This window comes from Elgaria multicarinata, chromosome 5, assembly GCF_023053635.1.
Source record: "Elgaria multicarinata webbii isolate HBS135686 ecotype San Diego chromosome 5, rElgMul1.1.pri, whole genome shotgun sequence".
In the NCBI taxonomy this organism is placed as follows: domain Eukaryota; kingdom Metazoa; phylum Chordata; class Lepidosauria; order Squamata; family Anguidae; genus Elgaria; species Elgaria multicarinata.
Genome location: NC_086175.1, coordinates 113,826,260 through 113,852,897, shown reverse-complemented (window position 1 = coordinate 113,852,897; position 26,638 = coordinate 113,826,260). Strand labels below are relative to the sequence as shown.

The 26,638-nt window shown below is 37.1% G+C and overlaps 1 protein-coding gene across 6 annotated transcripts in view; it reads right to left on the bottom strand.

Annotated features, from left to right (window-relative positions):
* Positions 1-26,638, bottom strand: part of PSPC1 (paraspeckle component 1) — a 64,119-nt gene that overhangs the window by 14,553 nt on the left and 22,928 nt on the right. For 2 of the 6 annotated variants that reach the window (XR_010025483.1, XM_063127060.1), the window contains exons 7-8: positions 19,301-19,358; positions 16,725-16,903 (exon numbers count right to left, since the gene is read on the bottom strand). The exons of 2 other annotated variants lie outside the window; for them this stretch is intronic. Coding sequence is in view for 3 of the 4 variants with exons in the window: in XM_063127060.1 (XP_062983130.1) it covers positions 16,725-16,903; positions 19,301-19,358 (237 nt within the window). In the remaining variant the exon portion in view is untranslated. Of the gene's footprint in view, positions 1-13,064; positions 13,858-16,724; positions 16,904-19,300; positions 19,359-26,638 lie in introns of those variants that run through there. 2 more of the 6 variants (XM_063127059.1, XM_063127062.1) reach the window with 2 other exon arrangements.

The following is a 26,638-nucleotide window of genomic DNA, read 5'->3' as shown; positions in this document are numbered from 1 at the left end:
CAAGCCTTTCCAATCCAGATGAAAATGAAATCTAGTAAAGATCATTTTAAATCTACTTTTTACGTACAGTGCAGAAAAATATCTCTTTCGCTTCCTACAAAAATGTATAGGAGAATCTTAAACTGACACTGGCTTGGGGGAAAGTATAGTTTTAGGGAAACAAAATGCCAGAATTCTAGGCAAACATCAACAAAAACACCCTTCAAAACATTATATGCACAGTTTCCCAGGCAAAAGAACACTATAGCATGGAATTTTCACAATTCTTTCAGCTTCCATATTACAAATAGTGAAACTCAAGGTTCTTCATGCCACCTTTCTGTATCTTTTTATTCTTACCTTTGACTGAAGCAGGCTTTCTGGAGCTCTAACTTCTTAAGCCACGCCATGCATGTGCAAGAATGACAGGGAAAGGAGAAGCTGTTTGCCACTGCAGATATTTATGGTTTAGTTTTGTTCACACTCTCCTATACTTTATAGTCCTCTGTTCAAAAATATCTAATAAGGATAAATTTATGGTTTAATTCATAAATATATGCACATAAAGTAAAATGTACACTAAAGAGGGTATTACTGAATTTCATCTTTTCACATAACATATGAAATATGGAAGTCACAGGAGAATACTGCTTGAGGTCTGGAACATCAGATTTTTTTAAAAAAAAATAGGTATGATGAACTAAAATATTTCAAATGAAACCGAGCTCACTGTTGTTCTGCTATACTGTAAGCTAAAGAACATCCTGCTACATCAACATTAACTTTTGCATTGGATAGACAATTTATTATTATTATTATTATTATTATTATTATTATTATTATTATTATTATTTATTGGATGTAACAGAACAGCAAAAAGCCTGGTGGCCATACAAAAACTCTAAAATCCATTTTAGTTTAATACATTTATTAGGTCAACTCAAAAAGTCTCAGAAATCCTGAGTTATAGCTTCTGCAGGACCCATCGCTTGCAGAAGGAAATCAGTGAGTCAGAAAGGAATCAGCACAGCATAAATGCCCCATTGGATTCTGACCATTGTGTCACAAGTTAATTTAGCCAATGTAAAAAAAATAGAGCGTTAATAAATGCTTAAAGGTGCATGGCCTTGAACAATAATCTTGCCTCATTATGAGCTATTTGCATACAAATGGGTTAAGTACAACACTTAATAACCTGAAAGTCAACATACTAAAAGGTTAAAGTATCTTTTGAGCCAGGCCTTTACCAGTTTAAAGTGATAAAAATGCAGGCAGTATCAATACTGAAATAAGTTAAGCCTTTTTGTTCTGCCTGAGAAAGTGATCTATATAACTAAAAAAGAGGCAGAGGGCTGCAGACAGTGACCTTGTTCGCATAACATGACAGTCCACCATGGTTTTATTTACTAACGGGGCCTGTCATGTTGTGCTGTGCACCTTCAGTCACCATTTTTACATGGCACGCAGGGACAGCCAGCTTGTTGTGTCATGCAAGTATGTTTGAGGGTAAGACAAAAATGCAACGATGCTCCCCCTGCACAATGCAACAGCCCCCACAAATAAATTAAATCACGGTGGGCTGTTGTAAGGTACAAACAGGCCCAGTGACTTGTTCCCTACTTTCGTTTTTTTTTAAATCTGAGGCAAACAATATAGCAACTGTCTTTAAAATAAGAATGCTCTACTCTATCCCCATTTTCCATATCAGTTGTAGTTCATGTTGCATTAATCTATTATAGCCCTGATTACCTTTATTGAGCCTGTTCTCAATAGAAAGCCCAAAGCCACAACCCATTTACAGTGACAATTTAAAGGTAATAGGTCCACAGTTATCTTAAGGTTTTACAGAGCTTTTGATCTTCTATGAAAATAGGAAGCTGCTTTACATAGAATCGGACCATTGCTCCATTTAGCTCAGAAGCTGGAGACTGAACCTGAGATCTTCTGCATGCAAAGCACGTGCTCTGCCACTGAGTTATGAGCCTTTGTCTATTATGCATATCAACTCATAACACCATGTGTGTGTCCATTCATGTTCTGAGGCTGCTTGCGTAGCTAAGTTGGTTGTGTTTGTTCCAAATCAACCCAAAAAATAAATAAATCTCGTGCGTGTGTGTGTTTAGCCAAATGGGATGGGATCTAGAGGACCCAGTCTGGAAAAGGAAGCTGCAACGTATGTTGGCAGATATTTCTCTACATTTAATCCATGATCTAAACAGCATATTTTTCAGTACCCTCCTTTCTTTAAAGGGTTCTATGCCCCAGTCTGGCAGCAGCAGGAAATTAAGCTGATAGAACAGCCATGTCAAGAGTTTATTTCTGAATTGTTACATTTTTTGTCCTACAAAAACAAACACAGAATGTGCAGGGTATCCTGCAGTTTACTTGTAAATGTAATAAAGAAAACAGGACAGGCATATCAACCAGCCACCCAAAATAAGGTAATTCTTACATCATTATTTTTAATTTATTTATTCTATCCCATTGCTACCATCAAGAAACCCTAGATAGCATACATGGCTTTTCCAGGCATTCTCCCATCCAGTCACTGACCAGCCGCAAACCTGCTTAGCTTCAGGAAGGCAGCTGCATCATGTGTCCTCAGACCATGACGTGAGGGCTTTTGAGTCCAAGACTGCTTTTTAACAATCCAAAACATATCAGGGTGGTTAATAAAAAGAGAACCACCCTCAGGAAGGCCAAAAAAAAATTCTCCATGAACTTTAAAGGAACTAAAATAGAAATCATTTTAGACATCCAAGAAATTTGAAGGTATAACTTAGAAAGATAAAACTGTTCTACTGCCAAAGTGTGAAAGAAAAAATACTCAAGTTTGACAATTAGCTATGTATTACCTTTGCAACTAATAAGGATAAATTTAAAAATTAAGGTAAAAATACAGTATTGGAAAGTTATTCATGTGCTATGCTCCATTAAATCACCCAGATTAATCTTATTTAAGCCATAAAACTGTTCACCTACCTTCATTTCAGTATACTGCAAAAATATTGAAGGTAACTGCTCAAGGTGTTTTTAATAAATGAAGGTTACCTGTGTACATACAACTTTAATCCCAAAATTAGTACATCATACCAGCACAAATAGCTTGATCATTTATGTAAATTATATGAAGGGCTGATTAAGGGTTAAATGAAACAGATCAAGCCAATTATACATTTCACAATAATCATTCCTGCCTCCTGCAGTTTTTTCTAACCATTAACATCTTCTGGTAGACAAAATGTAGACAAAATATTCTTGTAAAATGTAGTTTGCTTGAAGCCAAACACAAAAGCTCCTCTCTATTAAATGTTCACAGGACATCCTATACTTATCTGTAATTTTACTGTGGAACAGGTTAGGGAATATATTTATCTGAAAGTCATGCTAAAAATGCATATGTTTACAAAAATTGACACGAGTGGCGGTGACCCAATTGTGAAAGTATTCTGATACACATTTAATGAAATCAGCATGATTGTACAACACATTCCCAATGCTAAGACAATATCCGATCAATCCATAACCAATCAATCATTCAAATTACTTGATTATGCTTTGTTGTAAATGTTTGGAAAAAATCATAATAAACACTTTTTAAAAAACCCTTTCTCACTCATTGTACACAAAAGGCGTAATTCTGGCATTTATTTATTTATTCATTCATTTATTTAAAATACAGCCAGTAAACAAATGCAATTCCTTCCTCTGGTGGTGGCAGTGTCTTCCAGTTGAGTGAAGGACCATGACAGGAAACTGCTTAACCCATTTCTTCTCAGCTGTTTGTTGACTGAAAACTATCCCACCCATCCTTTTTCTCCTCAAGGTACCAAGAGTGGTATAGCAAAACGTAAAAGGGTGCAACAGTTTAAAGGCCCAGTGCAAACACACTGCAGGAGAAAAGTAATCTGATTCCTATTATGAAAAATATTCCTATATAGCCTGATTTACTCTATTGGCCAGTACTGAAAAATGCCCCCCTTAACCTATGCTTATCTTAAGAGTATGGATATTAATATTAGGGAATACCCCCAGAGATCAGCACCTATGCATCTGTGGCAGCCAATGGGCAGAGGACACCATACATTATATGCTACAATGCAAACTGTATGAAACACCTCGGGAAAAATATTTAGAGAAGCTCTTAAGGGTGATTCCTACCCTCAGTGATTTGGACAAAGTCAAATATCTACTGTCCAGTACAGACAGGTTTGTAATGTTTAACACAGCCAAATTTGCTGTGAAGGCTGCTCAGCTTAGACAAACTCATGTGGCCTGCCTTGAGATGTAAGGTTTTAATTATATGCACATGTATGTTTTAATATTTTAACATGTAAGGTTTTAGTTGTATGTGTATGTATGTTTTAACATTTTATAACATTTTATCTATTCTTTTTTATATGACACGCTTTTATACTCTGTTTGTAACTTTTGTCTATGTAATTGGCTAAAACCTGTATTTGATTGCCTTCAATAAACTGATATTAGGTAATAAAAGAGTTCAACAGACAAAGTATTAAGATTACTCTTATCTTTGGATATAAGATAAATCTATATTGTGTTCTATACCTCAATTAATATGCTGACGATAGCTCAGTAGCATATGATCTGAAAAATCTTGTAAAATAATGTTTCTTTTGTAAAGCAAGTAAGAAAGAACCAATAGGGAATGGTAAAAGATTTGGACCCTGGATTGTAATACTTCCTAAGCCTTTTTCCTAAGCCCCTTTGGAAACACCACTTTGTACAGTAGCTAAGATCAGTAGAGCAAAGGGATGAACAAATCTGTAAATTCCAGTTTCAAACTTTTCTGGTCACAATTCCTGTTTCTGCATCAATTTGTGAATTATTTTCAGTTTGTATAAAAAATCCTACACTTATACATCTCCAAATACACATATTTCGTGTGGCATTTCCCCTAATATATGCATTTTTGCAAGAAATTTCTCCAATTATAATGCATTTTAAACATTTTTCAATATTTGTTTGCCTTCTCTTCCCCTCCTTATTGTTTTACTATGATTTTATTAGATTGTAAGCCTATGCGGCAGAATCTTGCTATTTACTGTTTTACTCTGTACAGCACCATGTACATTGATGGTGCTATATAAATAAATAAATAAATAAATAAATAATAATAATAATAATAATAATAATAATAATAATATACATTTTTGTGCACACTCCCCCTCCCAGCCAAGACATGCATTTTTGACTGGAGAATTGCACTGAAGAATTCAGTGAAATGTGAACATCAAAGGATAATTGTGTTTCAGTTCATGTATTGGTTCAGGAAGTGCATACTGGATAGGTTCTCATTAAAATGCAAACCTAACAAATATCTCTCCCCATGTTTAGTTGGACCCAAAAATGCAATGTAGAACTCCAACCATTTCCAATCTAGCTACTACAAGTTCTTGTCCTCCAATACTTAATAAATGGTGAGCTCAAAATTTATATTAGCAATAAGTCTTGGTACTGGCAATTTTCACTCAGGATGTTGCAGAAACTTCCATTATGTTTTTTCCTCTCCACAAGAATATGCTATGACTACCCTTTCATTGCTAAATCCAAGAAGCGTACTTCAAAGTGTTCCCTTGTTTATCCTTTAACAATGGTAACTCAAACTTTAGATGACATTTCCTTGATTAAAACTTCACATAAAGCAGGCAACCAGTTCCATAAAATGGTATAAAATCAGATTAGATAAAATGGCTTACCTGTTTTTGAGGTTCTAAAAAGCATTCATAAAACTGAGATTTTATATTAATTATCAGATTATGCTATAATATAGTTACTTCCCTGGCTTTAGAAGCTGAAGTGCTGGTGGTTATATTATAGTCTTCAAAGATAGCTCTATGTAAAGTGAATTTCAGTAATCCAACCTAGAAACTAATATGACATGACTGACCAAGGCAACATCTTGATAAAGATGATAACAATGAGACACAGCCAAAAAAAAAAAAAGGTACTACTGGTCATGGCAGCCATCTGAGACCCTATAACCATTTTGTGGGCTGCCTTGAAAACATTTTGTTATAGGCTATTTGTTAAACTCCTGGATCTTGGTTATAAATAAAATAGCCAAGGTCCAGAATTATCTTCAAGCTGTGGACCTGCTGCTTTCATAAGGAATGTGTACCCAATGAGCGTAGGTGATTCACCAGTCAATCCCAGCACCCATCCCTATGTCTTTTCTGAACTAAGCGTCAGTTTATTGACCTTCACCTAGCCATTATTGATTCCAAGCAATGGTTTAGGAATTTCACTGGCTCACTGGAATTTGAGGGAAAGAAAACATGTAATTAAGAGCCATTAGTATAACAATGGCACTGTCCTCATCCAGTGTTTTCGTGCAAATATTAAAAAGCATATGGACAAAATAAAAGTCAGCACCCCACAGGGTAGAGAAAATGGATTCCCACAGGAAGATTTTTTTAAACTTGCTCACTAGGCAGAAGCAGAACACCTGCAAATCAGTGCCACCTACTTCAACCCTGCCAAGATATGTAGAAGGATACTATGGTACTGATAGCCACTGAAAGGGCAATGAGAATCAATAAAGGACTGATTATCCCCTGTATTTCTTTTCTCCACCAGTATGACAAGCAAATCTCTGTCCCCAAACCAGGTCAGATTGAAATAGATCCAGAAAATCAGTATCATCCTAGAGAGCCTGGATCTGGCCCATCATCATCACTGTATCATCTTGCCCCAAAATCATAAATTCAAGAATGACTGGTACACTCCTGAATCTGAAAGATCCAAGGAGGGCTTTATTAGGTGGTCACAATATAGCCTCCTTTAGAGGACCGGGACCATTCTTCTCAAGAGAGATATTAATTATCAGCTTAATGACTTCAGCCAGGCTCTCTTAGTTAGAATCAGTCAGGAAGAGCGAGGATCCAGAATATGGTAAGGCTGTCCAGGCTACCACAAGGAGCATGCCCACGTCATCAGGCTGCAACAACTGAAATTCATCTCAGAGGGAGCAATAAGATGGGGCTGAGGAAACTTCTGATGCAGATACTATCAAAGGGGATTCAAAGTTCAATCAAATGCACATGACTTTATCTGAAAAGTGATCGACAAACATAACAAGTTATCAAGCAAACATTATCATCAGATCAGGCACTGGGCAAGTCACATATTATTCTGATCAATTCTGCTGAATGCCTTTGCCATCGTCACTGCCATAGATTGGGTTCGGATGACACAATAACTAACAGTGGGTTAAATAGTAAATGGTTGATTGTGTCGTCTGTCAGGACTTTTTCATACCATGACTGGTTATTCAGCTGAAATAACCAATGCAAATAACCAACGCTGTGCAGAGTTGATTATCTAAAACTCTGGCTATCATGTTGTGCACCATTGATTATTTTGTTGCACACAGTTGGCTATTTTCGGCAACTACAGAGTCCCCCAGCAAAAGCAACGGCTACCACTCTAGTCCAACTGGCAGAACTCACAATGGCTGATGGTATACCAGTGGGAGGACTGAGGGGGGACAGAGGGTGGGGGATGTGTCAATCAAACACAACACTGACTAATAGTCAACTTGATGCTGGCCTAAATCCTCACCACAGCTGATTATAACCTTATTTTGTGGAGAGTACCTCGATAATCAACTATGGAGTTGAATATTAACCCGCCATTGACTATTGTGTTGTCCGAATGCAGCCAAAGAGTACAGTCTAATCTTTTTGTCACATTCAGCCTGTGTTTGTATTCACTTCAACAATAACTCATCTCAATTGTTTTATCACTGCAACTCTTCAGCTCAGTTCAGACAACAAGTTTCTCAATGGTGAACTCCATGGGGAGTTTTTACACCACCATTGAGAAAAGTGCTGTCTGGTATAATAACACATTGAGAAATGTGTTGTCAGAAGGACTGGGGGAGGGGAGACGGTGGAGGAACTGTCAATCAAACATCATGATGGATTTTACTCAACTCCATGGTAGCCCACAGTCACACAACAGTGGAATTAGAACATGTTGTGTGGGGAGAAGCTCCTAAAAACTCAACCATTAAGTTGAGTTTTCACACTGCGTTGACTAACATATTGTCTGAACTGAGCCTTCATTTTAGTAATTCTTCATGACAGCAAGGAACAGTGGTCTAACCAGTGGGAAAAGGCACTAGAACAATCCTAGATCAAATATCCATGAAAACTTTAGTTGATAGAGAAGGATGAGAATTGTAGAGGGTATCAGGTTGGGGAAGGCTGCCTGGGCACATGTTAAAAATGTACATATAATTACAATATGTAATATTCACAAGTCATAAACACACACAGGAAAATATTCTTACATCAGAATGATTCTAACGGAATTCCTACGCAATTTCACTTGACTCAATCCCAGGACAACAGATAATATCACTAAGATGCTACAATAGGATGACACATTCACAGCATAATTTCTAACATACCAACTATTAAGTTACGTTCAATAAACATTTTCCTAATTTAGCACATGCACAATATTAATGTACAATTTGCTTTAATCTGGATACTAGCTTTGAACACGCTCGTCTGTTCAAAAATTTCAAAAAGAGGTAGGAAATAGTCACAGTTCTTTGCAGCAACTCCAAAATAGAAAATGGCATTAAAGTTAACAAAAAATTAAACATAAAAAATAAAAAAATATTTATGTAACTATGTTTTAATCTTAGCCACATTAAAAATATCTGAAAACCTTTTTGCAGATTGTTCAATTTACTTCGTTGAAATGGAAATTTTTGAAATGCAAATAGGCAGCAAAACTTTACATATCACTGACTGACTCAATTCAGACATCACACCAAATAATGGCATGATTTCCAAAACTGTCGTGCCATAACTTGCAATTAGAAATCAACGTTTGAACAACTAGGTTTACTGTAATGTCTGAATTGAACACCAGATGAGAAGTGCTGGATTCACAATACCGACAATGCAATTCTACACATTTCATATGAGAAGTACATTCCATTGAGTTCAATGACACTTACTACCAAGTGAGCATACAACATTGCAGCCTATTTTTATATATATAATTTTTGTTTCCCAGTTTGAAAAAGTAATGTGGACAGCCCCTGTTCGGAATATATTTGCAGTAGCAAGTAATTCTTATGTAAAAGTGAAGTTGAGCTCATGAATTGAGTCGCAAATACATTCACATGTCACACGGCATTCCAAAGTATAAATTAATCAAATACTGTCAAAGGAATGTATCAGTCAGAATTCCAGTTTCATTTTAAGGATCAAACGTCGTAATTCTTTTTCTTTTTAAGAAGTAATAATTTTTCTGGATACCCAAGTATCGGTGAACTTAACATTTCTGTGACAACCTGTGCATTATCTGCAACTACAAATACAAAATATACAAGGTACTCAATAGGCCCTTCCACACAATGGGTGGCATCCATGTGAACACAAGGAAATCTGTGCAATGTGGATTTTCTGCGACCTCCTCTTCACTGTAACCTTGTGCTGCTTTATAAAGCCTCTCCTGAAAATCAGAGGAACTTCAGAAAATGCTTGGGATGGAAGGAAGGGACTTGCAGTGAGAGGGAAACTGGGAAGCAGCAGATTGTTTTTCCCCCTTCAGTTATACCACTTCCTGACACCACTATAAAATGTGTAAATAATATTAAGTGAAACATGGTATGCCAGCTCATGGTCCAATTTAAAACACATCTAAAACTGATATATGCATTTGGATTTAACAGTCTAGTCCTAAAATAGATTATTTGTGTTTACAAAAAGTAAATTCTTACTTGGTTGATGAGACCATACCCAAGATTTTCAGTACTAAACGGAAAATTGTTGTATTTTTGTAAAATACCTTATACATCACAAAATGAGTGTGCAATCAAATTGCATGCAATCACTGCAGTTCAAACACATTGTTTCTGTGATTAAGTATACTGAAGACAATAGTATTTATAAGAACTATCTTAAAAATAGATGTGTATCAAACTCTTGAAAGCATGTATGACTAATAAAAGTATTTCATATGAAATCATAGTAACAGCAGATTTCATCTGCTGAACTATGCAACTACTTCATCAATAACCCTATAAATTTGCCTTCCACATCTAGCTCCTTTATTATACAGGAGTACCTACTCCAATTATTTATTTATTTATTAAATTTTTAAACCGCCCAATAGCCGAAGCTCTCTGGGCGGTTCACAAAAATTAAAACCATAATAAAACAACCAACAGGTTAAAAACACAAATACAAAATACAGTATAAAAAGCACAACCAGTATAAAACCACGCAGCAAAATTGATATAAGATTAAAATACAGAGTTATAACAGTAAAATTTAAATTTAAGTTAAAATTAAGTGTTAAAATACTGAGAGAATAAAAAGGTCTTCAGCTGGCGACGAAAAGAGTACAGCGTAGGCACCAAGTGAAACTCTCTGAGGAGCTCATTCCACAACCGGGGTGCCACAGCGGAGAAAGCCCTCCTCCTAGTAGCCACTTGCCTCACTCCAAGATAGGCCTTTCTCTCAAGTTACTAGATTTTCTATTTGATATCAACACAACCTCAAACATTTCAACAGCAAAAACGCCACATTATTCCCAGCCATAAATGAGATAGTAGCAGTAAATAATCTATTGTGAATACTCTTTTATTTCTCAAAGGAATTTTCTTGTTCTTTATAATTGTGAATTTTACATTACCTCTATCTCCCTTCTTTAGAAAATTTAGTAGTAATTGAGGTAAAGATGAAGCTATTATTTCTTAAAATGATTAGCATATTAACAACTTGGGATCAGGATACCTGAGAGAGTGCCTTCTCTACTACCAACCTGCCCGGTCACTGAGGTCATCCGAGGGTCTGCCTCTGGTGGTTCCACATAGATCCATCCTCTGATTGGAGTCCACCAGGGGAAGAGCCTTCAGCGTGGTGGCTCCCCTCCTGTGGAATTCCCTGCCTCTGGAGGTCAGGCAGGTGCCAAATTTGTACTCCTTTCGGCGCCTCCTGAAAACAGCATTATTCCAGGAAGCCTTTCCTTAATGTCCAGCCATGAGTCACTATTTGCTTCTTTTTAAGTGTTTTATTCTGGGGTGGGTTTTTTTTTTTCATTTGATCTCGTACACTGCTCTGAAATTTTCAATGGGGAGCGGTATATAAGTATTGTAAATAAATAAATAAATAATAAATACTAGCTGTACCCGATGTAACTTACGCTGTTGTAGCATATCTTAAAGTTTATTAATTAAATATCATCGCATTTTATTTATTTATTCATTCGCAGCAGGCGAGCAGCCTCCCACCTGGCCACCAAGAGGCCATGCCTCTTTCATGCTCCGGACCGTGGCGCTGCCCCCTTTGTGGGGGGGGGAGGAAGCGAAGAGGCAGAAAGGGGGGTAGGATTACCTTGGAAAGCCCGGAACCAGAAGGAGGCGCGGGCTATTTGGAGGTCGCCGATACGCCATCTGGCACACTTGGGGGGCAGGGAGGTAGAGCAGGTGTCCCCCTCTCCCCGGGGTTCCTGTCAGCCTTGGGCCATCTGCCCAGCTCGCATGAGATTAGGCCGGGGCCTCGGCTCGCAGCAGGCAAGGGCCTCCCACCTGGCCACCAAGGGCCATGCCTCACTCATGCTCCGGATTGTGGTGCTGCCCCCTTCATTGGGGGGGAGCAAGGAGGCAGAAAGGGGGGTAGGATTACCTCGGAAAGCCCGGAGGAGTCGGGTGATGAGCTTAGCAACCTGTATCGACTGACATTACACGTTGTTACTGTTGCTTAACAACCTGTATCAGCTGAAGCCATTCTAGAATTCCTGAAGGCAAAGTGGGCATGGCAAAACGGTAACATACCTAAGCGTTTTATATATAGAGAGATATTTCTGAGTTAATTTACATTTCATTTCTGCCATGCTATTTGAAACAAAACAAAAACTCTGTTTAACATTTGAAGCAGTTTAACAATTATGTGTACTGTGATTTAAATGTAGTTACACAAGCAGCCCTTCATGTGGTCATTTTGTTATGCTAAAAATGACTCAAGGGAACTAGTAAGTCAAGCACTAATATTTCAAAAATTGGAGGTATTTTGTCTGTACTATACATTTAGAATATAACCTAGGGAAAACCTTTAGTAATATACTTTTCTAGCCAAGAAATAGTAGTGTACAAATATGAGCATTTGGATCAGATTTTGCGATTTTAGTTTGAGCAGCATTCAGGATGGAAAAAACATACCCACCCACAGTCAATACGGACGGATTTCTTCAATCATGTTACACCATATTATACCGATGAAATATAATTGCTAGTGTCAAGCCATTGTCTTACCTTGATAAATACACGCGACTACAGGAAAACCATCTCTTTCTTCTAATTGCTTAAAAAGTGAACATTCCTATCAATTTAGCACAGGCAGAATTCAGTGACATTCTTGACTACAGATGAAAAACCTTACTCCACTCACATAACATGCCATGCTTATTCAGTAACAGAAGTTTTCCATATAATTCAAAATACACTCTGATAAAAATTCACCAAATACTTTCATGGTATTGAAAAACCTTTCACAATATGATCAAAATATTGGTATTTGCCAGTTATCTTCCCATCCCTCCATACTTAACATGGATTTTATAACTGGAGTTCCAATTATACCTGTAAAAACCTAGGAAAAGTATGGACCAAGAATCCCACTGAAAATATTACACGTATTTAAATGAAGCACAATTGTGAACACTTTGCCTGATGCAAAACCTAAACATTATTATTAATTGTACCTACAAGTCAATTCCTAAATATGAACGATAATTTCTTTCATGTTGTGAGATGGAAATTTCAACAGTACTTGAAAAAGCATTAAACAAAATAAACTTTTCAAGGAAGGTTAAAGTCTTGGGAAAATACAGTCAACTTATACTCTATGAATCCTCCCACAAATGCAACTCCAGATCTACACAGTCAACTGTAAGTCCTTACATTATAGAACAAAATATCATTTTAAAAACAAATACCAGTTAAGTTCTATAAATCAGTATGATCTGACTTTTTTTGTTTCTGGAAAAGTGATTACCATTAATAATCTATGACTATAAAATTATAGGTGAAAATTTACTACTTGGAGATCTTTCAAGACTCAAAAAGTTTTATTTGAAAGTAGAACAAAGAATACATTGTGATGACAATCCCATTGCAAGTAGGTTTGTACACGCTGGAAACATATATTTTATTGTATTAACAGATCTATAATGGCTTATTAAATGTTTCAGTTGTTCTAAAGCTGCTGTAGCCTCAATATTTATTCTAGTGAGTATTGAAAGCTGCATTTTCATTTGTGTACAGTTACAATGGATAAAGCATTTTCTTTTGAGAAGATAGGCGTTATAAAGAAAAACTAAAACGTACACTTACAATTAAAGTTGAGGACAGTATTCATAATGATGTTTCAAAATCATTTAAAGTATTTTTTTTCTATTTTATTGTAAGTTTCACAGCATGGTCACATATTTTGCTGAAGTCACAAACATCTGACATACATTATTTCTGCTCTATGCTAAAGCCTATGATTGAATACAAAAAAATCTAAAGGTTACCAAAAAAAAACAAACCCCCGTTTGATGACTACATTAACAATAAAACCGTTTTCAAGGTAACAGTTAAAATTATAAAGGCATAACACCACATAGTCATTCAATTTTCTCAACAGTATGAAATGAAAAGTTTCAGTATCTGCGACGCTTGTTAGGTCCTTCAAAGCTGCCCCCTGGGTTTCCTCTACCAAAGCCACCGGGTCCGCTACTGACGGCACCTACACCACCCATAGCTGGTTGAGGAGTTTCAGAGCCTGTCCTACTGACCATAGGTGAACCCATTTGTGGTGGACCTCCTTGGGGGAATCTTTCGGAATGCTACATTAAGTCCATTTGGGAGGGAAATACCATTTGAATTGCAATAAAAACAGAGGGGAAACCAAGTGGTGTTTTCATGAAGTTCAGTAGACATTCCAGCAGAATCAGGATGATACATAGAAGGAAGAAAGGTGCAATTAATTTTAGTCATTATTTTAAAAGTAAGCTGAAAGCTAACTAATATTGCGACCACTAATGCATAAAATTAAAGGGAGGGGTATTCTAAGATTCAAACAATAATATACTATGAGTAACAGCTTCTAAGCCACTCTGAACTTTCCAAGGAATAATAAATAAATATCTCACATTCTGATTCTTTTGTAGAAAACTAAGTGCGTGTAAAGAATTAATTTCTTCATGTAATAAAATGAACTACAACTACATGATGTTTTGGAAGACATATCAATGCTTTACAAGGTAAGTAAAAAGCAGCTGTATCACATTTCAACTTGATAAACTTGAAATGTAGATGTGGGAGGAACCCAGATTCAAATTTTAGAGCTCCTTAAAAGAAAGTAACAGCCAGATGCCATTATCAACTAGCATATTCTACTCACCAGGTATTACATCTAATCCCTTAGGCATTTTTTTCTTTATGCATGAGAGCTGCCAATTAAGAGAGTAAGGGTTTTCTAAATTAAGTTCCACTATTATTAAGATCTGTATGTGCCTAGAATACATTTTTACACTATGACCAGATATAAAATAGTTAAGATTTGATTGGAGATATACTCAGAAAGGTCAAGTTCAGAAACTCAAAATTGTAATAAGCAAAATCGTATTCACTTTTGAAATTAGAGGCATAAATTTTAATATTTTGCCGTTTTGAAAATCTGCTCCTAATTAATATCACTTTTGTATTTTCTTCAGTTACAATCTGTCTACATCTTCCTAAGAGCCACAAAAAGAGACTCCACTGTTAAAACAATTACAAAAAAATTAGCAAGACCACGAACAAATAAGAATGATAAGTACAGTCAACAGTTGTGTGAGTGGAAGGCACTTCTGCTTGCCCAGAACAGGGCATATTTTCAACAATTCCCAGTTTCTCCTGCAGGACTCTGCGCAGGATGTCATACTGTTCAAAAGAGTCCCTCAACTCTCAGGGGTACATTTTCAGGTGACATCGCAAGCTGCAGAAGAAAGGGGAAGTAGGAAAGCCCTGGCCTATGAACTGAACACTTTATTCTGAATCTCTTTTCCGTATGCTCATTACCTATGAGCTTTTATTTAAAATAACCAGCTGTAGAAATATATTCAATTTCAAACGTGTTGGTGGTGCCTGCCTGCAAGCAAAACAAACACCTTTGGCATAACAAATCCCCTCCACCAGCTACCCACTCTTTGAATTTGCTTCCGAAGGTTGGGGGACCCTTGGGAGCAGATCTGAGTGGCACAAGGTGGTGGTATGGGTGCAGGGTAAGGAGAGGAAGAGAAAATCCTGTTACACAAGCAGAAGTCCATTGTCATGACATTGGGTATAGAGAGTTCTTTACCAGAACAGACTTGAGAGTTCTTTACCATAAACAATTATGAGTATTTAGAGATATTTTTTATTTAATTTCTAGTAGCAAAACCTGCATTTCAATAACAGGAGCTCCTTTTAGGAAAAGAAGACACTTGCATTACAGTGGTATCAACAATATTCTATGTGCCCTATAATGCTCCAGAAAGCTAAAACTGAGCCATTTTTGGTATGATGGGATACATTAATAATTTAGAAACAAACTTGGTTCCTGTGAAAACTAGTGTAAATCCTGCCAGTTGCAAATTGTCTCCCTATTCTCATGCTAGAAAATAATGTTTATGTTGACAAATCCCAATTCTATCTCCTTAAGTGTGTGATGAGGGCTTCCCTTTATTAGCAGCTAACTTACTACAGCCTAATTTCACTTTGATCCATTATAAAAAGATTTAGAGAAAGAGGCCCACCTACTTATTCCAGTATTCTGGCCAGACTACAGTGGACCTATTGAACTGGCTATTGTATGAGATCACTTTTAAAAACTGTATCTCTCAGTAAATTACATAGAAAACACAAGTGACTATACTTGTCTTCAAAAGGTCCAAGATAACCTCTACAGCAATGAGAACTGATATAGCAAATCACAACAAATGAATGTCTATCTGCACACATTATTCCTCCCAGGCGACATAATCTTTCGAAGTAATTTCTTTGAAAGTCAGGCCTAGGAAAGAAGGCTGAATTGATAAAGCCAAGAAAGTACAGTTTAAATGCTTATGTTGCACATTCTAAGTTTCAACTGGTAGTATGCCTGGGTTATGTCCTAAACAGCTTAATTAGACCTAACTTTCAGAAGAAGCTACCTGTTACAAGTGGCTACAGGTATGACCTCACCTATATAATGAATTTAATCTGCCTTTAAAAAACCCATTTATTCAAAGATATCTTCACACTGTATGTCATTTCACTATATTACATAATCATATATGCATGTCATGTAAGCTTACTTGCCCCCAAACTGCAAAATAAAACCTTTATCTCAGATAATCCTTGTTTATAAGTCATTTATGACTCAACATTTTGAGGGGTAGTCATTTTTGGTACATAATAATGCAATGAATTGTGCACTTATGGCTACTCTAGTGACTTATGACTAAAACGCAATTAATTCTATGTATAGAATATTCAGGTTTAATAAGCTGAACAACTTTTAATATGTCAGTATCAATAATACTATAGCATGCTTTGCAATTAGGCTTGTCTTAAAATTTATTTTTCAGTTTCAAAAGGGTATTCACTCAAAGGCCCTTTTGCTAAATCCCTTTTAGTGTGAAGTTATCCTTGCAGCAGAGATGTGCCACAATGAACTAGAGAAAAAAAATAAAATGTTATGATACATTACCACAGCTCCATTATCTGGCATCATTGGGGTTCCAATGTTTGCAGCTCCTTCTGGCCCCAAGGAAGGAACAGGACCCATTGCAGGGCCAGGCATTGTTCCTCTGTTGTTCATATTCATACCCATCATTGGAGGTGGAGGAGGAGGCCCTTGGTTTCCAGCAGGTGCTGGGCTAAACGCATCTATGCAAAACAGTCTACACTTAGAGCTGTCCTAACTGAATTGTAAAGAATTCAAATTTACAATTAAAAACTATACAAAACATTTATTATTTGAAACAAATTGCTTTTATTCTTTGAGACTGCACATTCTCTCATTTGAAGTAATTGTTGCTGAAAGTTACTGCTCAATAAGGTTTGTCATTTTCAGTTCTACTTCTTTTCCATAAAGAATGACTAACTTGCATGAATAGCTGCAGTAACTTTCAAGCTCCCAATCCAAAGATCCCTGCTTCTGGCATCCATGTGTTATGGAGCTTTTTCATAAGATCACTTCCCCCACTTGCATCACATTGCAAGTGACTAATAAAACTGCAAAGTTCTATAAGCCTCTTGAAATGTTGTGTGGAAAGTTGGATATGGAGCACTGCCAAGTGGAAGAGGCAGTAAAAGATTCATTGCAAGCACAAATTCACCTCTGGATTGATACCTTATTTTGTCACATCTGATCCAATTTCTTATACAACATTAGCACTCAAAATTGTAAGCCGCCTGATTCTCAATAGAAAAAAAACATCTCAAACTGCATACTAAATGAAACTGACGGATTTATGAGGCTTTCATTGAAAGATTAGCTCACATGTACACAGTTAAACAGGAAGACAACTGAAAGCAATCATCTAGAGACATTTATATTAAAATAGGAAGAAATTTAGTCAGCTTTAAGAATCATAGTATCATTATGACAACTTGGTTTGCAACTAAGACAGCCCTGGCAATTTGTAAACACATTGTACTTATATAAAGTAACTCAAGACGTTAACTTCTGTATGCTTATAAAAACAGCTGTACGCTGACTTGTAGTAATAAATAGTAATCCTCATGGCATATAAATATATTTGAACTATGTATTTCACATATGCAGAAGCAACTGTGAGACTTCAGGGGAAAGAGTCATTTAAAAACACACGTCTTAAACTGTTGCAACATCGTTTAGACTTGTAATTAAGGAAATTAAATTCCTTGCTGTTAGGAAGAAGCTCAACAGTGGTGTCAGCCATGTTTGTTTATTCAAACATGGCTGCTCTTACAACAGGGTTCTGGTAGGTCTAGTTTTTACATCAAATGGGGCATATGGGTGAGGTGAGCTGGACATTTAACTTAGTCATGACTAACGTAAGGCCCACTGATTTCAATAGGTCTAAATCTAAATATGACTCAATTTGGATTGAATCCATACAACCGGGAGATACAAAGCGAAGAGCAACAGAATCAATGAATAAAAAAAAACCAAAGCCTTTGAAACAGAGAGCATTGACTTGCTACTGAAAACAACATGGAGAGGGGTCATGTGTATTACAGGAGGACATTTAGCAACATTACTACTGTAATAGCAAAAACTTCATACAAGATAGAATCAGAAGCAAGTCCTTGCTTTTAGATTGTAAATGCTAGGGAGGAAGTGTTTCCTGAGATAATCATGACCCAAGTTGTTTAGGACTTTAAAAACATTGAAAATGAATTAGTAGGCTCAGCCCCACTGTCTTTTTTCCAGCACAATTCATAAGGACAACCAAAGCAGTTTCAGTCTTGTTCCTAGGACTGAAATCAGAATGAAATAATCTGGATGATTAGCTTTATCAAAGAATGCCTGGAATTTTCTGGTCTCAATAAGGTAAATTAGAAACAAGCATACAGTTATCTGAGTCAGCAGGATCGAAAGATGGGTTTCTCTAGGGTGACCAGAAAATGCCCCTCACACAGATAAACGTATTTGTCTATAACTTAGCCACAATTAAAGGAAGGTTGGAAAATTCAAGCATGAAGAGGGAGTTTGGCTCAGTCTCAATTGCTAAACCATGGCTAATAATTGGGGATCTACTCATCTGCATTGGCCCATAACTAACCACTTTTGATTATGTACCATGGTACATACAATTACCACAAAGATGTTTCACAGCAAACTAAAGTACAGTAAAATGAGGCGGCTTTGAAAGACAGAACTGACTATTTAAGGAGCGTAAATGTTTATTTGTACTATGCTTTCCATAATTTTCCAGAATCAGGACTCATAGTCTAATAAATAGCAACTTATTCAAGAGTTTACATCAATGAATTCCCAAGACATAATCTAATAACATAAAACTCTCTCTTCTTGTACAAGATACGGTACATTTTGCTTTCTTTTAGAATCAGTTTTAAAAAGAAAGGGTTTACACACGAGGAATTCAGGCTTGGGTCCCTGTTGATTATGTTCATTTATGTTTTCCAACCGGTAAATCAAAGACAATTTGAAGGAAACATTTATCGGACATCAAGTTTTACCACGAGGGCTTGTTGTCAATATATAATATTCATGAGTAACATGTACAGTCTCAAAGAAGTTTTCAAGAACAAGAGCCTTTTGCTTCAGATCCCTACCTCCCATGTTTAATGCTCCACGAGGACCCATATCACCCATTCTCATTTCCTGTTCTCTCTGAAAGTAAACATAATTTTCATCATCAACCTATCACTTATCACTTTAACATTCCCATCTTTTCAAGAAATAGCACGATTTTACCAATAATTAAAGAAAACAAAATGTTCTGATTTCCATAAAATAAAAGTCAAGCCCTGCAAAAGTAAAAGACTTCTAAAAATCTTACTGAAGTGCTAATCTTAAAACATAGGCCAGTTCAGAAATTATTCAGACTCCACAGAATTCTACCTAGAGAGAGACTGGGAGAGGATCTTATATTTGCATGTGTTCTCTCCTTCCACAAGACCAGAGGAGCAAAGAAGAAATGCAGAGAATCTCTCTTGATCTCAAACCTGGCAGTATCTGGGTAATGTCTGACTGCATCCTGGGAGCTAATCCACACATTCGACTGGAGTCTCTATGTAGTTTCTCACACTTGTACATTCCTGACATCTGGTGCACATACACACAGAAAAATGCTTCGGCCACGTTCAGAGACAGATATGAGACTGGGATAAATTACTTCTGCAACAAGCAATTTTGTGAAGTGGAAGTACACATAACTACCATGATTAAGGATGCAGCAATTCTTTACATTAGTGTATATCAGTGTAATTTGTTCAAATATTATCTTCTCACAATTTTGGATCTGCACAATGTCAGGCACAAACAATCCTGAGGTAATCACACAGAGCACAGAGCCAACTGTATGAACAGATCCTAAGAGAACATGGAAGTATTTAGCATTGCTTATAATGTTGCATACTTATCATTGCTTGATGCATTAAAAACTTATACTGGAAATTCCAGGAACCCAAAATATAAACAGAACATATATTAACCTTCAAAAGTACTTGCCACTTAAGAACAAAAAGTTATAGCAACAGCAGCAAATACCTGCCATAAGGCAGGTTAGCAAATATTTATTCATTGGTAGCCTGTGGCAAGTAAGAATGACCTCAGCCAGTAAGAATCAAGCAGGCAAACTCTTAAAAATTGGAAGGACGGGCTTTTATGATGTAATTATTTATAGCCCATTTTCAGTATTGAAACACTAATCTTTTTTTCCTTTTAGTTTTCAAATAACTAACCAATATGTGTCAGGAGACATCTAATGTTATCCCTTAGAATCCAAACATCAACGGGAAGAAATTTAGAACACAGCAATTAAAAATTACAGTACGGACTGATCAAGTGACTGGATACATTTACTTATTAGGTAACATATGAAATAATTCTTTGTCTCTTAAGGCATTATATACAACAGAAGCAAGAAAAGTTAAGAAACTCTAGAAATCTAAATTATTCTAAGGCACAACAAATTTATCCAACCACTATAAATTTAAACACAAAAATATTAAAATTACTATAATTAGTAAAGATGGGCAATAATAGTATTAAACATCAACACAGCTTGTTTAAAAATACTGTAGCAGCAGCTCTCGCACACCTGCAAAACACCAGATTTAGGAGAAAATGAAAAGGAGTAGTAAGGTAACCCATAACAAATGTTGTAACTTAATATTCACAAGAGTGGGATTATGCAACTGTCAGTGGTAATTGAAGTAATCTATTTCAATGCCATTTTAAAAACATCATGGGCCTTTGTTCAAGGTATAACAGATTTATTATATTTGTCAAGAAAATGCAGCAGAACTGAAGTATTTAGTCATGCTGCTACAGAAATCATTTACAGAAGACGAATTTACATAACCATGAGTTCTATATGATCTTATTCGACTCCATTTACAAAAAGTAATATCATTAACACAGATTTGATTGATTTGATTTGTACCCTGCCTTTCTACCAAGGAAATGTCACTCAAGGCAGCTAATGGCACTGAAAGCAATTTAGATTAGCGAAATTAGCACAGATTAGCAACAGCAGGTATTCATAGGTAGAAATAAACATTTGTTGCACTGTCAAATAATGTCAAGAATTCCCAGTATTCCAACGTAATTATGTTCCAAGCCAGCTTCACCTAGATGAACATGGATATTTAAACTGCTAAAGGAAAAAATATGATATAGATAAGGTACCATACCACCTGCCGATTCTCCAAACCGACACAGCTAAATATGAGGTTATAGCAGAAATGTAGGCTGGGGATACTTGGACAGATAACACATGCAAAAGGATTTGAAGGGTTGCCAGAAAAAGTGCTACGATTTTGAGATGGAAGAGAGTTTGGATCTTTGTCAACAGTAAATGCAGAAAACCTTTGTTAGAGTAACACGTTACAATTTTCCTTTCAAGACAACAGATCTCTGTGCTATTACATTTGTTAACACCACCCTCTAACTCTCTAAGCCATGTCACTTACTTCATCAATGCACCTTTTTAAGCAAAGTGAAAACTGCATCTAAAAAACCCAACCAATTCTGGCTTTCTTGTGGTTCCAATTCATCCCTCAGTCCCAGACGGCCACACCTCCTTGTCTTTGCCTGCCCCCACAATCGTTTGGTATTTCCTGGATTTTGTGCAGTTTTTCTTCATTTTTAAAAGTTGCAATGCCTTTCACAAGGCTTAGTTATTGGCAGTAAGAGCTTAAAGCTACAATATTTTTTGGGATGTGTTGCATTTTGTCCCACCCCCATTGCCTTCTGGAATTTATTATTTATTACGTATTTATACTGCCCAAAAGCCTAGGCTCTCTGGGCAGTTTACAGCTAAAACCATAGCATAACAATCCAGATTAAAACTTTAAAACTCACATAAAACCAGAATAAATTACAGTCCAGGAAAGGCTTGTCTAAAAAAATATGTTTTCAGGAGGCGTTTAAAAGTTATTACATTTTCCGCCTCCTGAACTGCACAAGGGAGGGTTTTCCAGAGGGTGGGTCCACTACAGAGAAGGGCCTGCTGTCTTCATGATGACATTCTCTTTGTCTTGGAGTGCGGCCCCCGAAAGCTTCTCGGAAATTGGACTCAGCCCTTGGGCTGAGAGAAATTTTCCCACCCTATTCTAGTACATAGAGTAAATGATGGATGTGAAATGTTCATGGCCAGGAACAAACTAGGCAGCAGAGTATCCCAATATATTCTGCCAGACCATTACAAGAATTTATCTTATGTAATATTTTTTAAAGTATTTTTATTACATCAGGCAGAGGGCAATTCTGGATTACTCTAAAACTTAAAATGGATGTTTTATGGGTCTACTGTGCTTTAACTACACCTTATTGCTTTTATTATACGCTGGTTTGAGAAACTATTTGCGCCAGAAAAGCAGCATATAAATAACTAAAATACATTATTTGAAGCATTTACTGATTGTCAGATCAATAAAACTGACAGTTTAGATCATAAGTAAGCTCCTTGGAAAGTAATATATCTTTCTTTTGAGACTATGAAGAGGCATGAACAGCACAGTTATGCTCTGCATCCTCATCTCTGCAAAAACAAGTGCAGTCTCACATATTATTTCACCTGAACAGCCTCAGATGATACTGCGATACTGCTTATTTCTTCCCCAAAGTCAGAGAAGCATAATAGGAACTTAATATTTATTGGAACCTCTGGATTTTGCTTTGTGACACCTTTAATGCCGCCACACCAAACTCAAAAGACCCTAATGTCAGTAATGGAGAGCTAAAACATATTTAATTTAGGGTCCTACATAATAAGAAACACATGTCTAAGAAGAGAACATTGACAGACATGTTGCTGAGGCTATGATAGACCTCTGCATTACCAGCAAGGAATGAGAAGCAGCACTCCTTTTGAGGTTTCATTTTGTCTGCTGCTACTGAGACAAGACTTTCCATGTGCCATTACATTGTTTGGTTGTTTCCCACATATGGGAATGTACAAACCACTTGAACAGCAATCTACCTATTAACCAAGACTAAATAACCAAGACTAAATAACCACTGGCCAAATAAACTAAAAAGAGCGTATGCTTTTGCTCAGCATTAAAAAAAAAAAAAAAAGAGTTGACCAGCATGCCTTCTGCTGGCCTGCAGCAGGGATCTTCCATTACAGAAGTAGTTCACAAGAATATGGTTTTGCTTTGTGATATTGTCAAGGACTCGTTCATTCTTATATAGCTAGCTCAGGGCATGCTAGCAAATACAAGGTTTCTTAGTACCCTGCTAGAGGCAACAGCGTAGAAAACAACTTTTATTTAGTATGCCAACGTTACTGCAAACAACTTGAGCTTATTGTATGCTGCCTAGACTATTCTGTTTAGAATTTGAACACTTCTGGTGGCAGACAGCATGTGATGCTTATTCACAAGTGACCAAATGACACAGAAAATGAATACTAGCCAAACATTTTCAAGCTTTGAGGCAAAAAAGTTTTTTTCAGTGGCGGGATGAATTGAGAAATCCTACTTACTCTGTCCCTTAAATCTTTATTTCCAGTTTTCAACAAATAGTTACATTATCTTATCAGATATATTGGTCTAAGGTTAAGATGAAGCCTCTTAATTCAATACAGGAACCGAGGGAAAAGAATTTCCCAAACAGCGGCTTGCACAGCAGTGCAAGTCTGGGAACAAGAGGGGAAAGTGAACATGAAAAGAGATGAATAAAGAAAAAATACCATAGGGGAACATAGAAGAGAATGATTATTGTGTGGAAAGTATGGTAGGAACTTTATGAATGGACCCAACGACAAAAGGGATACACATATACCAAGAACTGCTTTTCAAATATAATGTAATAAATCTTTAAAACACATCTTCTGCGACTTGCTTTTCAAGAGGAAAAATAGTAATAAAACACATGTAAAGATCAACTGGATACCATTTATTTGGGGATATGTCCACACCAAATTCCTTCATATATCTACAACTAAGCCAAATATTCATTCTTGATGCAATGAAGTCATCGGTGAACTACAGTAGTCATCTTTCAACCCTTGACAGCTAAAAGTTCTGGGAATGAGCTGCAGGATAACCCACACTTTCCCTCTCAAGTGTAAATTCTCCCTAGTCCAAACAATAGTTTCGTATTACACCTGTAACCAGGTTTGCCATGGTTGGACTTAATCAATTTGATTCTAATAAAAGATTTGAACCCAGGGCCTTCTCAACACTGGGATGTCATTTGTAGAACTCTCCATCCATCCATCCATCCATCCAGCACTCTCTCTGAGGGCACTTATTTTTAAAAATGTTAAACTGTATAGGCCACTTGTTTTTTTAGTGAGGACCCATTAATAAGATACAATAGACCAGAGGTCTATTGGTAATGACTCTCCCACTCAGCCCTCCATGGACTAAGTGACATCCAGGGCCAGGGACACACTGCCCAGGGATCTGTTTCACCATGTGCCAGCTATCACCAATGGGGAAGGCCAGCATGCAGAGAAACCGCCATGGGTGAGTCAGTGCCTAGAGAAGCGCTTCTCCTCTATGATTGAAGGTAACAGTGGGGATACCTCCCCTCTTGGAGGCCAAGACCCACCCACTTGGAAGTATGTATGGAAGCTCCGTGCGCCACAGGTTCCCCGCCCATGCAATAAACCATTAAATGTAAAGCAGCAAAACAGATTAATTCTCTTGCCCCCATAATCCAAGGTAAGATGGTTGGGGAAGGGGGTTCTAAAACTGTGGCACTCCATCTATGGAATTGCCTTCCCACATATTCACTTGGCATATTCCTAGAAAGGCTCACCTGACTTTGCTATCAGAGCCTTTTTAAGTTCTGAGTTTTTATTTATTTATTTATTTATTGAATTTATATACCGGCCCATAGCTGAAGCTCTCTAGGTGGTTTACAAAAGTTAAAAATTAGTTAAGTTCTGATCTGTAACTTTTACTTGTTGGTAAAATTGAATTTTATGTTGTATTTTTTGTGAACCTTCCTAGCTGAAAGGAAGCATATAAATATATAAAAACAACAACAAACAACTGATTTGGGTTTACAGACTCAATGAAACTGAAGGAAAGGAAAGGAACCTCTCGTGCAAGCACCTGAGTCATTGCTGACTCCTAGAGGAACACCTGCTTTTGCTGACGTTTTCTTGGCAGACTTTGTAGCGGGGTGGTTTGCCATTGCCTTCCCCAGTCGCAGTTATCTTTCCCCCAGCTAGCTGGGTACTCATTTTACCGATCTCGGAAGGATGGAAGGCTGAGTCGAGCTGAGCCGTCTGCCTGAGAACCAGCTTCCGCTGGGATCAAACTCAGACCATGGGGAGTTTTGGTTGTAGTAACTGCCGCTTACCACTCTGTGCCACACGAGGCTCTTCAATGAAACTGAAAGCCAATCTAAATAAGGTGACCTTCTCTTATCTTCAAATCCAAGAGAGAATGGGTGCGATAGGCCTCCCAAGGGAGGAAGTTTCAAAGTCTGGCTGTCACGACTGAAAAGGCCTTTTCCTGCACAGCCACTAACCATACTTAGTGGTTAGATAGTGTTGGGACATGGAGAAGGGCCTCACTGGAAGTTGTCAAGGTAAGCAGGATCGTTCTGGAGCAGGTAGTCCTTTAGCTATCTTGGACACAAACCATTTAGAGCTTTAGACAGTGATAACCAAAGTCAACACTTTTATCGAGGGCTTGGAATATTTCAGGAACCAATAGAGTTTGAACAGCAGAGTTGCTTAAATAACAATTCCCTATCAACAGTCTGGCAAGAGCATTCATAGAATCATAGAATAGCAGAGTTGGAAGGGTCCTACAAGGCCATCGAGTCCAACCCCCTGCTCAATGCAAGAACCCACCCTAAAGCATCCCTGACAGATGGTTGTCCAGCTGCCTCTTGAATGACTCTAGTGTGGGAGAGTCCACCACCTCCCTAGGTAACTGATTCTATTGTCGTACTGCTCTAACAGTCAGGAAGGTTTTCCTGATGTCCAGCTGGAATCTGGCTTCCTTTAACTTGAGCCCGTTATTCCGTGTCCTGCACTCTGAGAGGATTGAGAAGTACTAGTTGCAGTTCTGGAACATTTTTCAAGAGGCAAAGCATGTTGCATCCATCTATATGGAATGGGACTAAAGGATGTGCAATAATGTTCAGATTTACTTTCTTCACAAATGGCCACAGTCAGCATACTAACAAAAGTAGAGCAAAGGCACGTCTAGTCACAATGATCGGACTAGTCAGAAGCAATAAGCAGACTACTTTTCTCTCAGGCTTTTTAATGGGATCTTGATCTCAGATATTGTTTTAAAAAAACACAATTTTGTTTTCATTGTATTTTCATTGTTGAATTTTTATCTTTTTATTGTTGTATTTTATTGTGAGACAGTTTTGCTCTATGCTGTTAGCCACAGGGGTCCAAGTATTTTAAACAAATAATAGAAGTCCAAAGAGGTTTTTAGGCTGATGCAAAGAGATTGTACTAG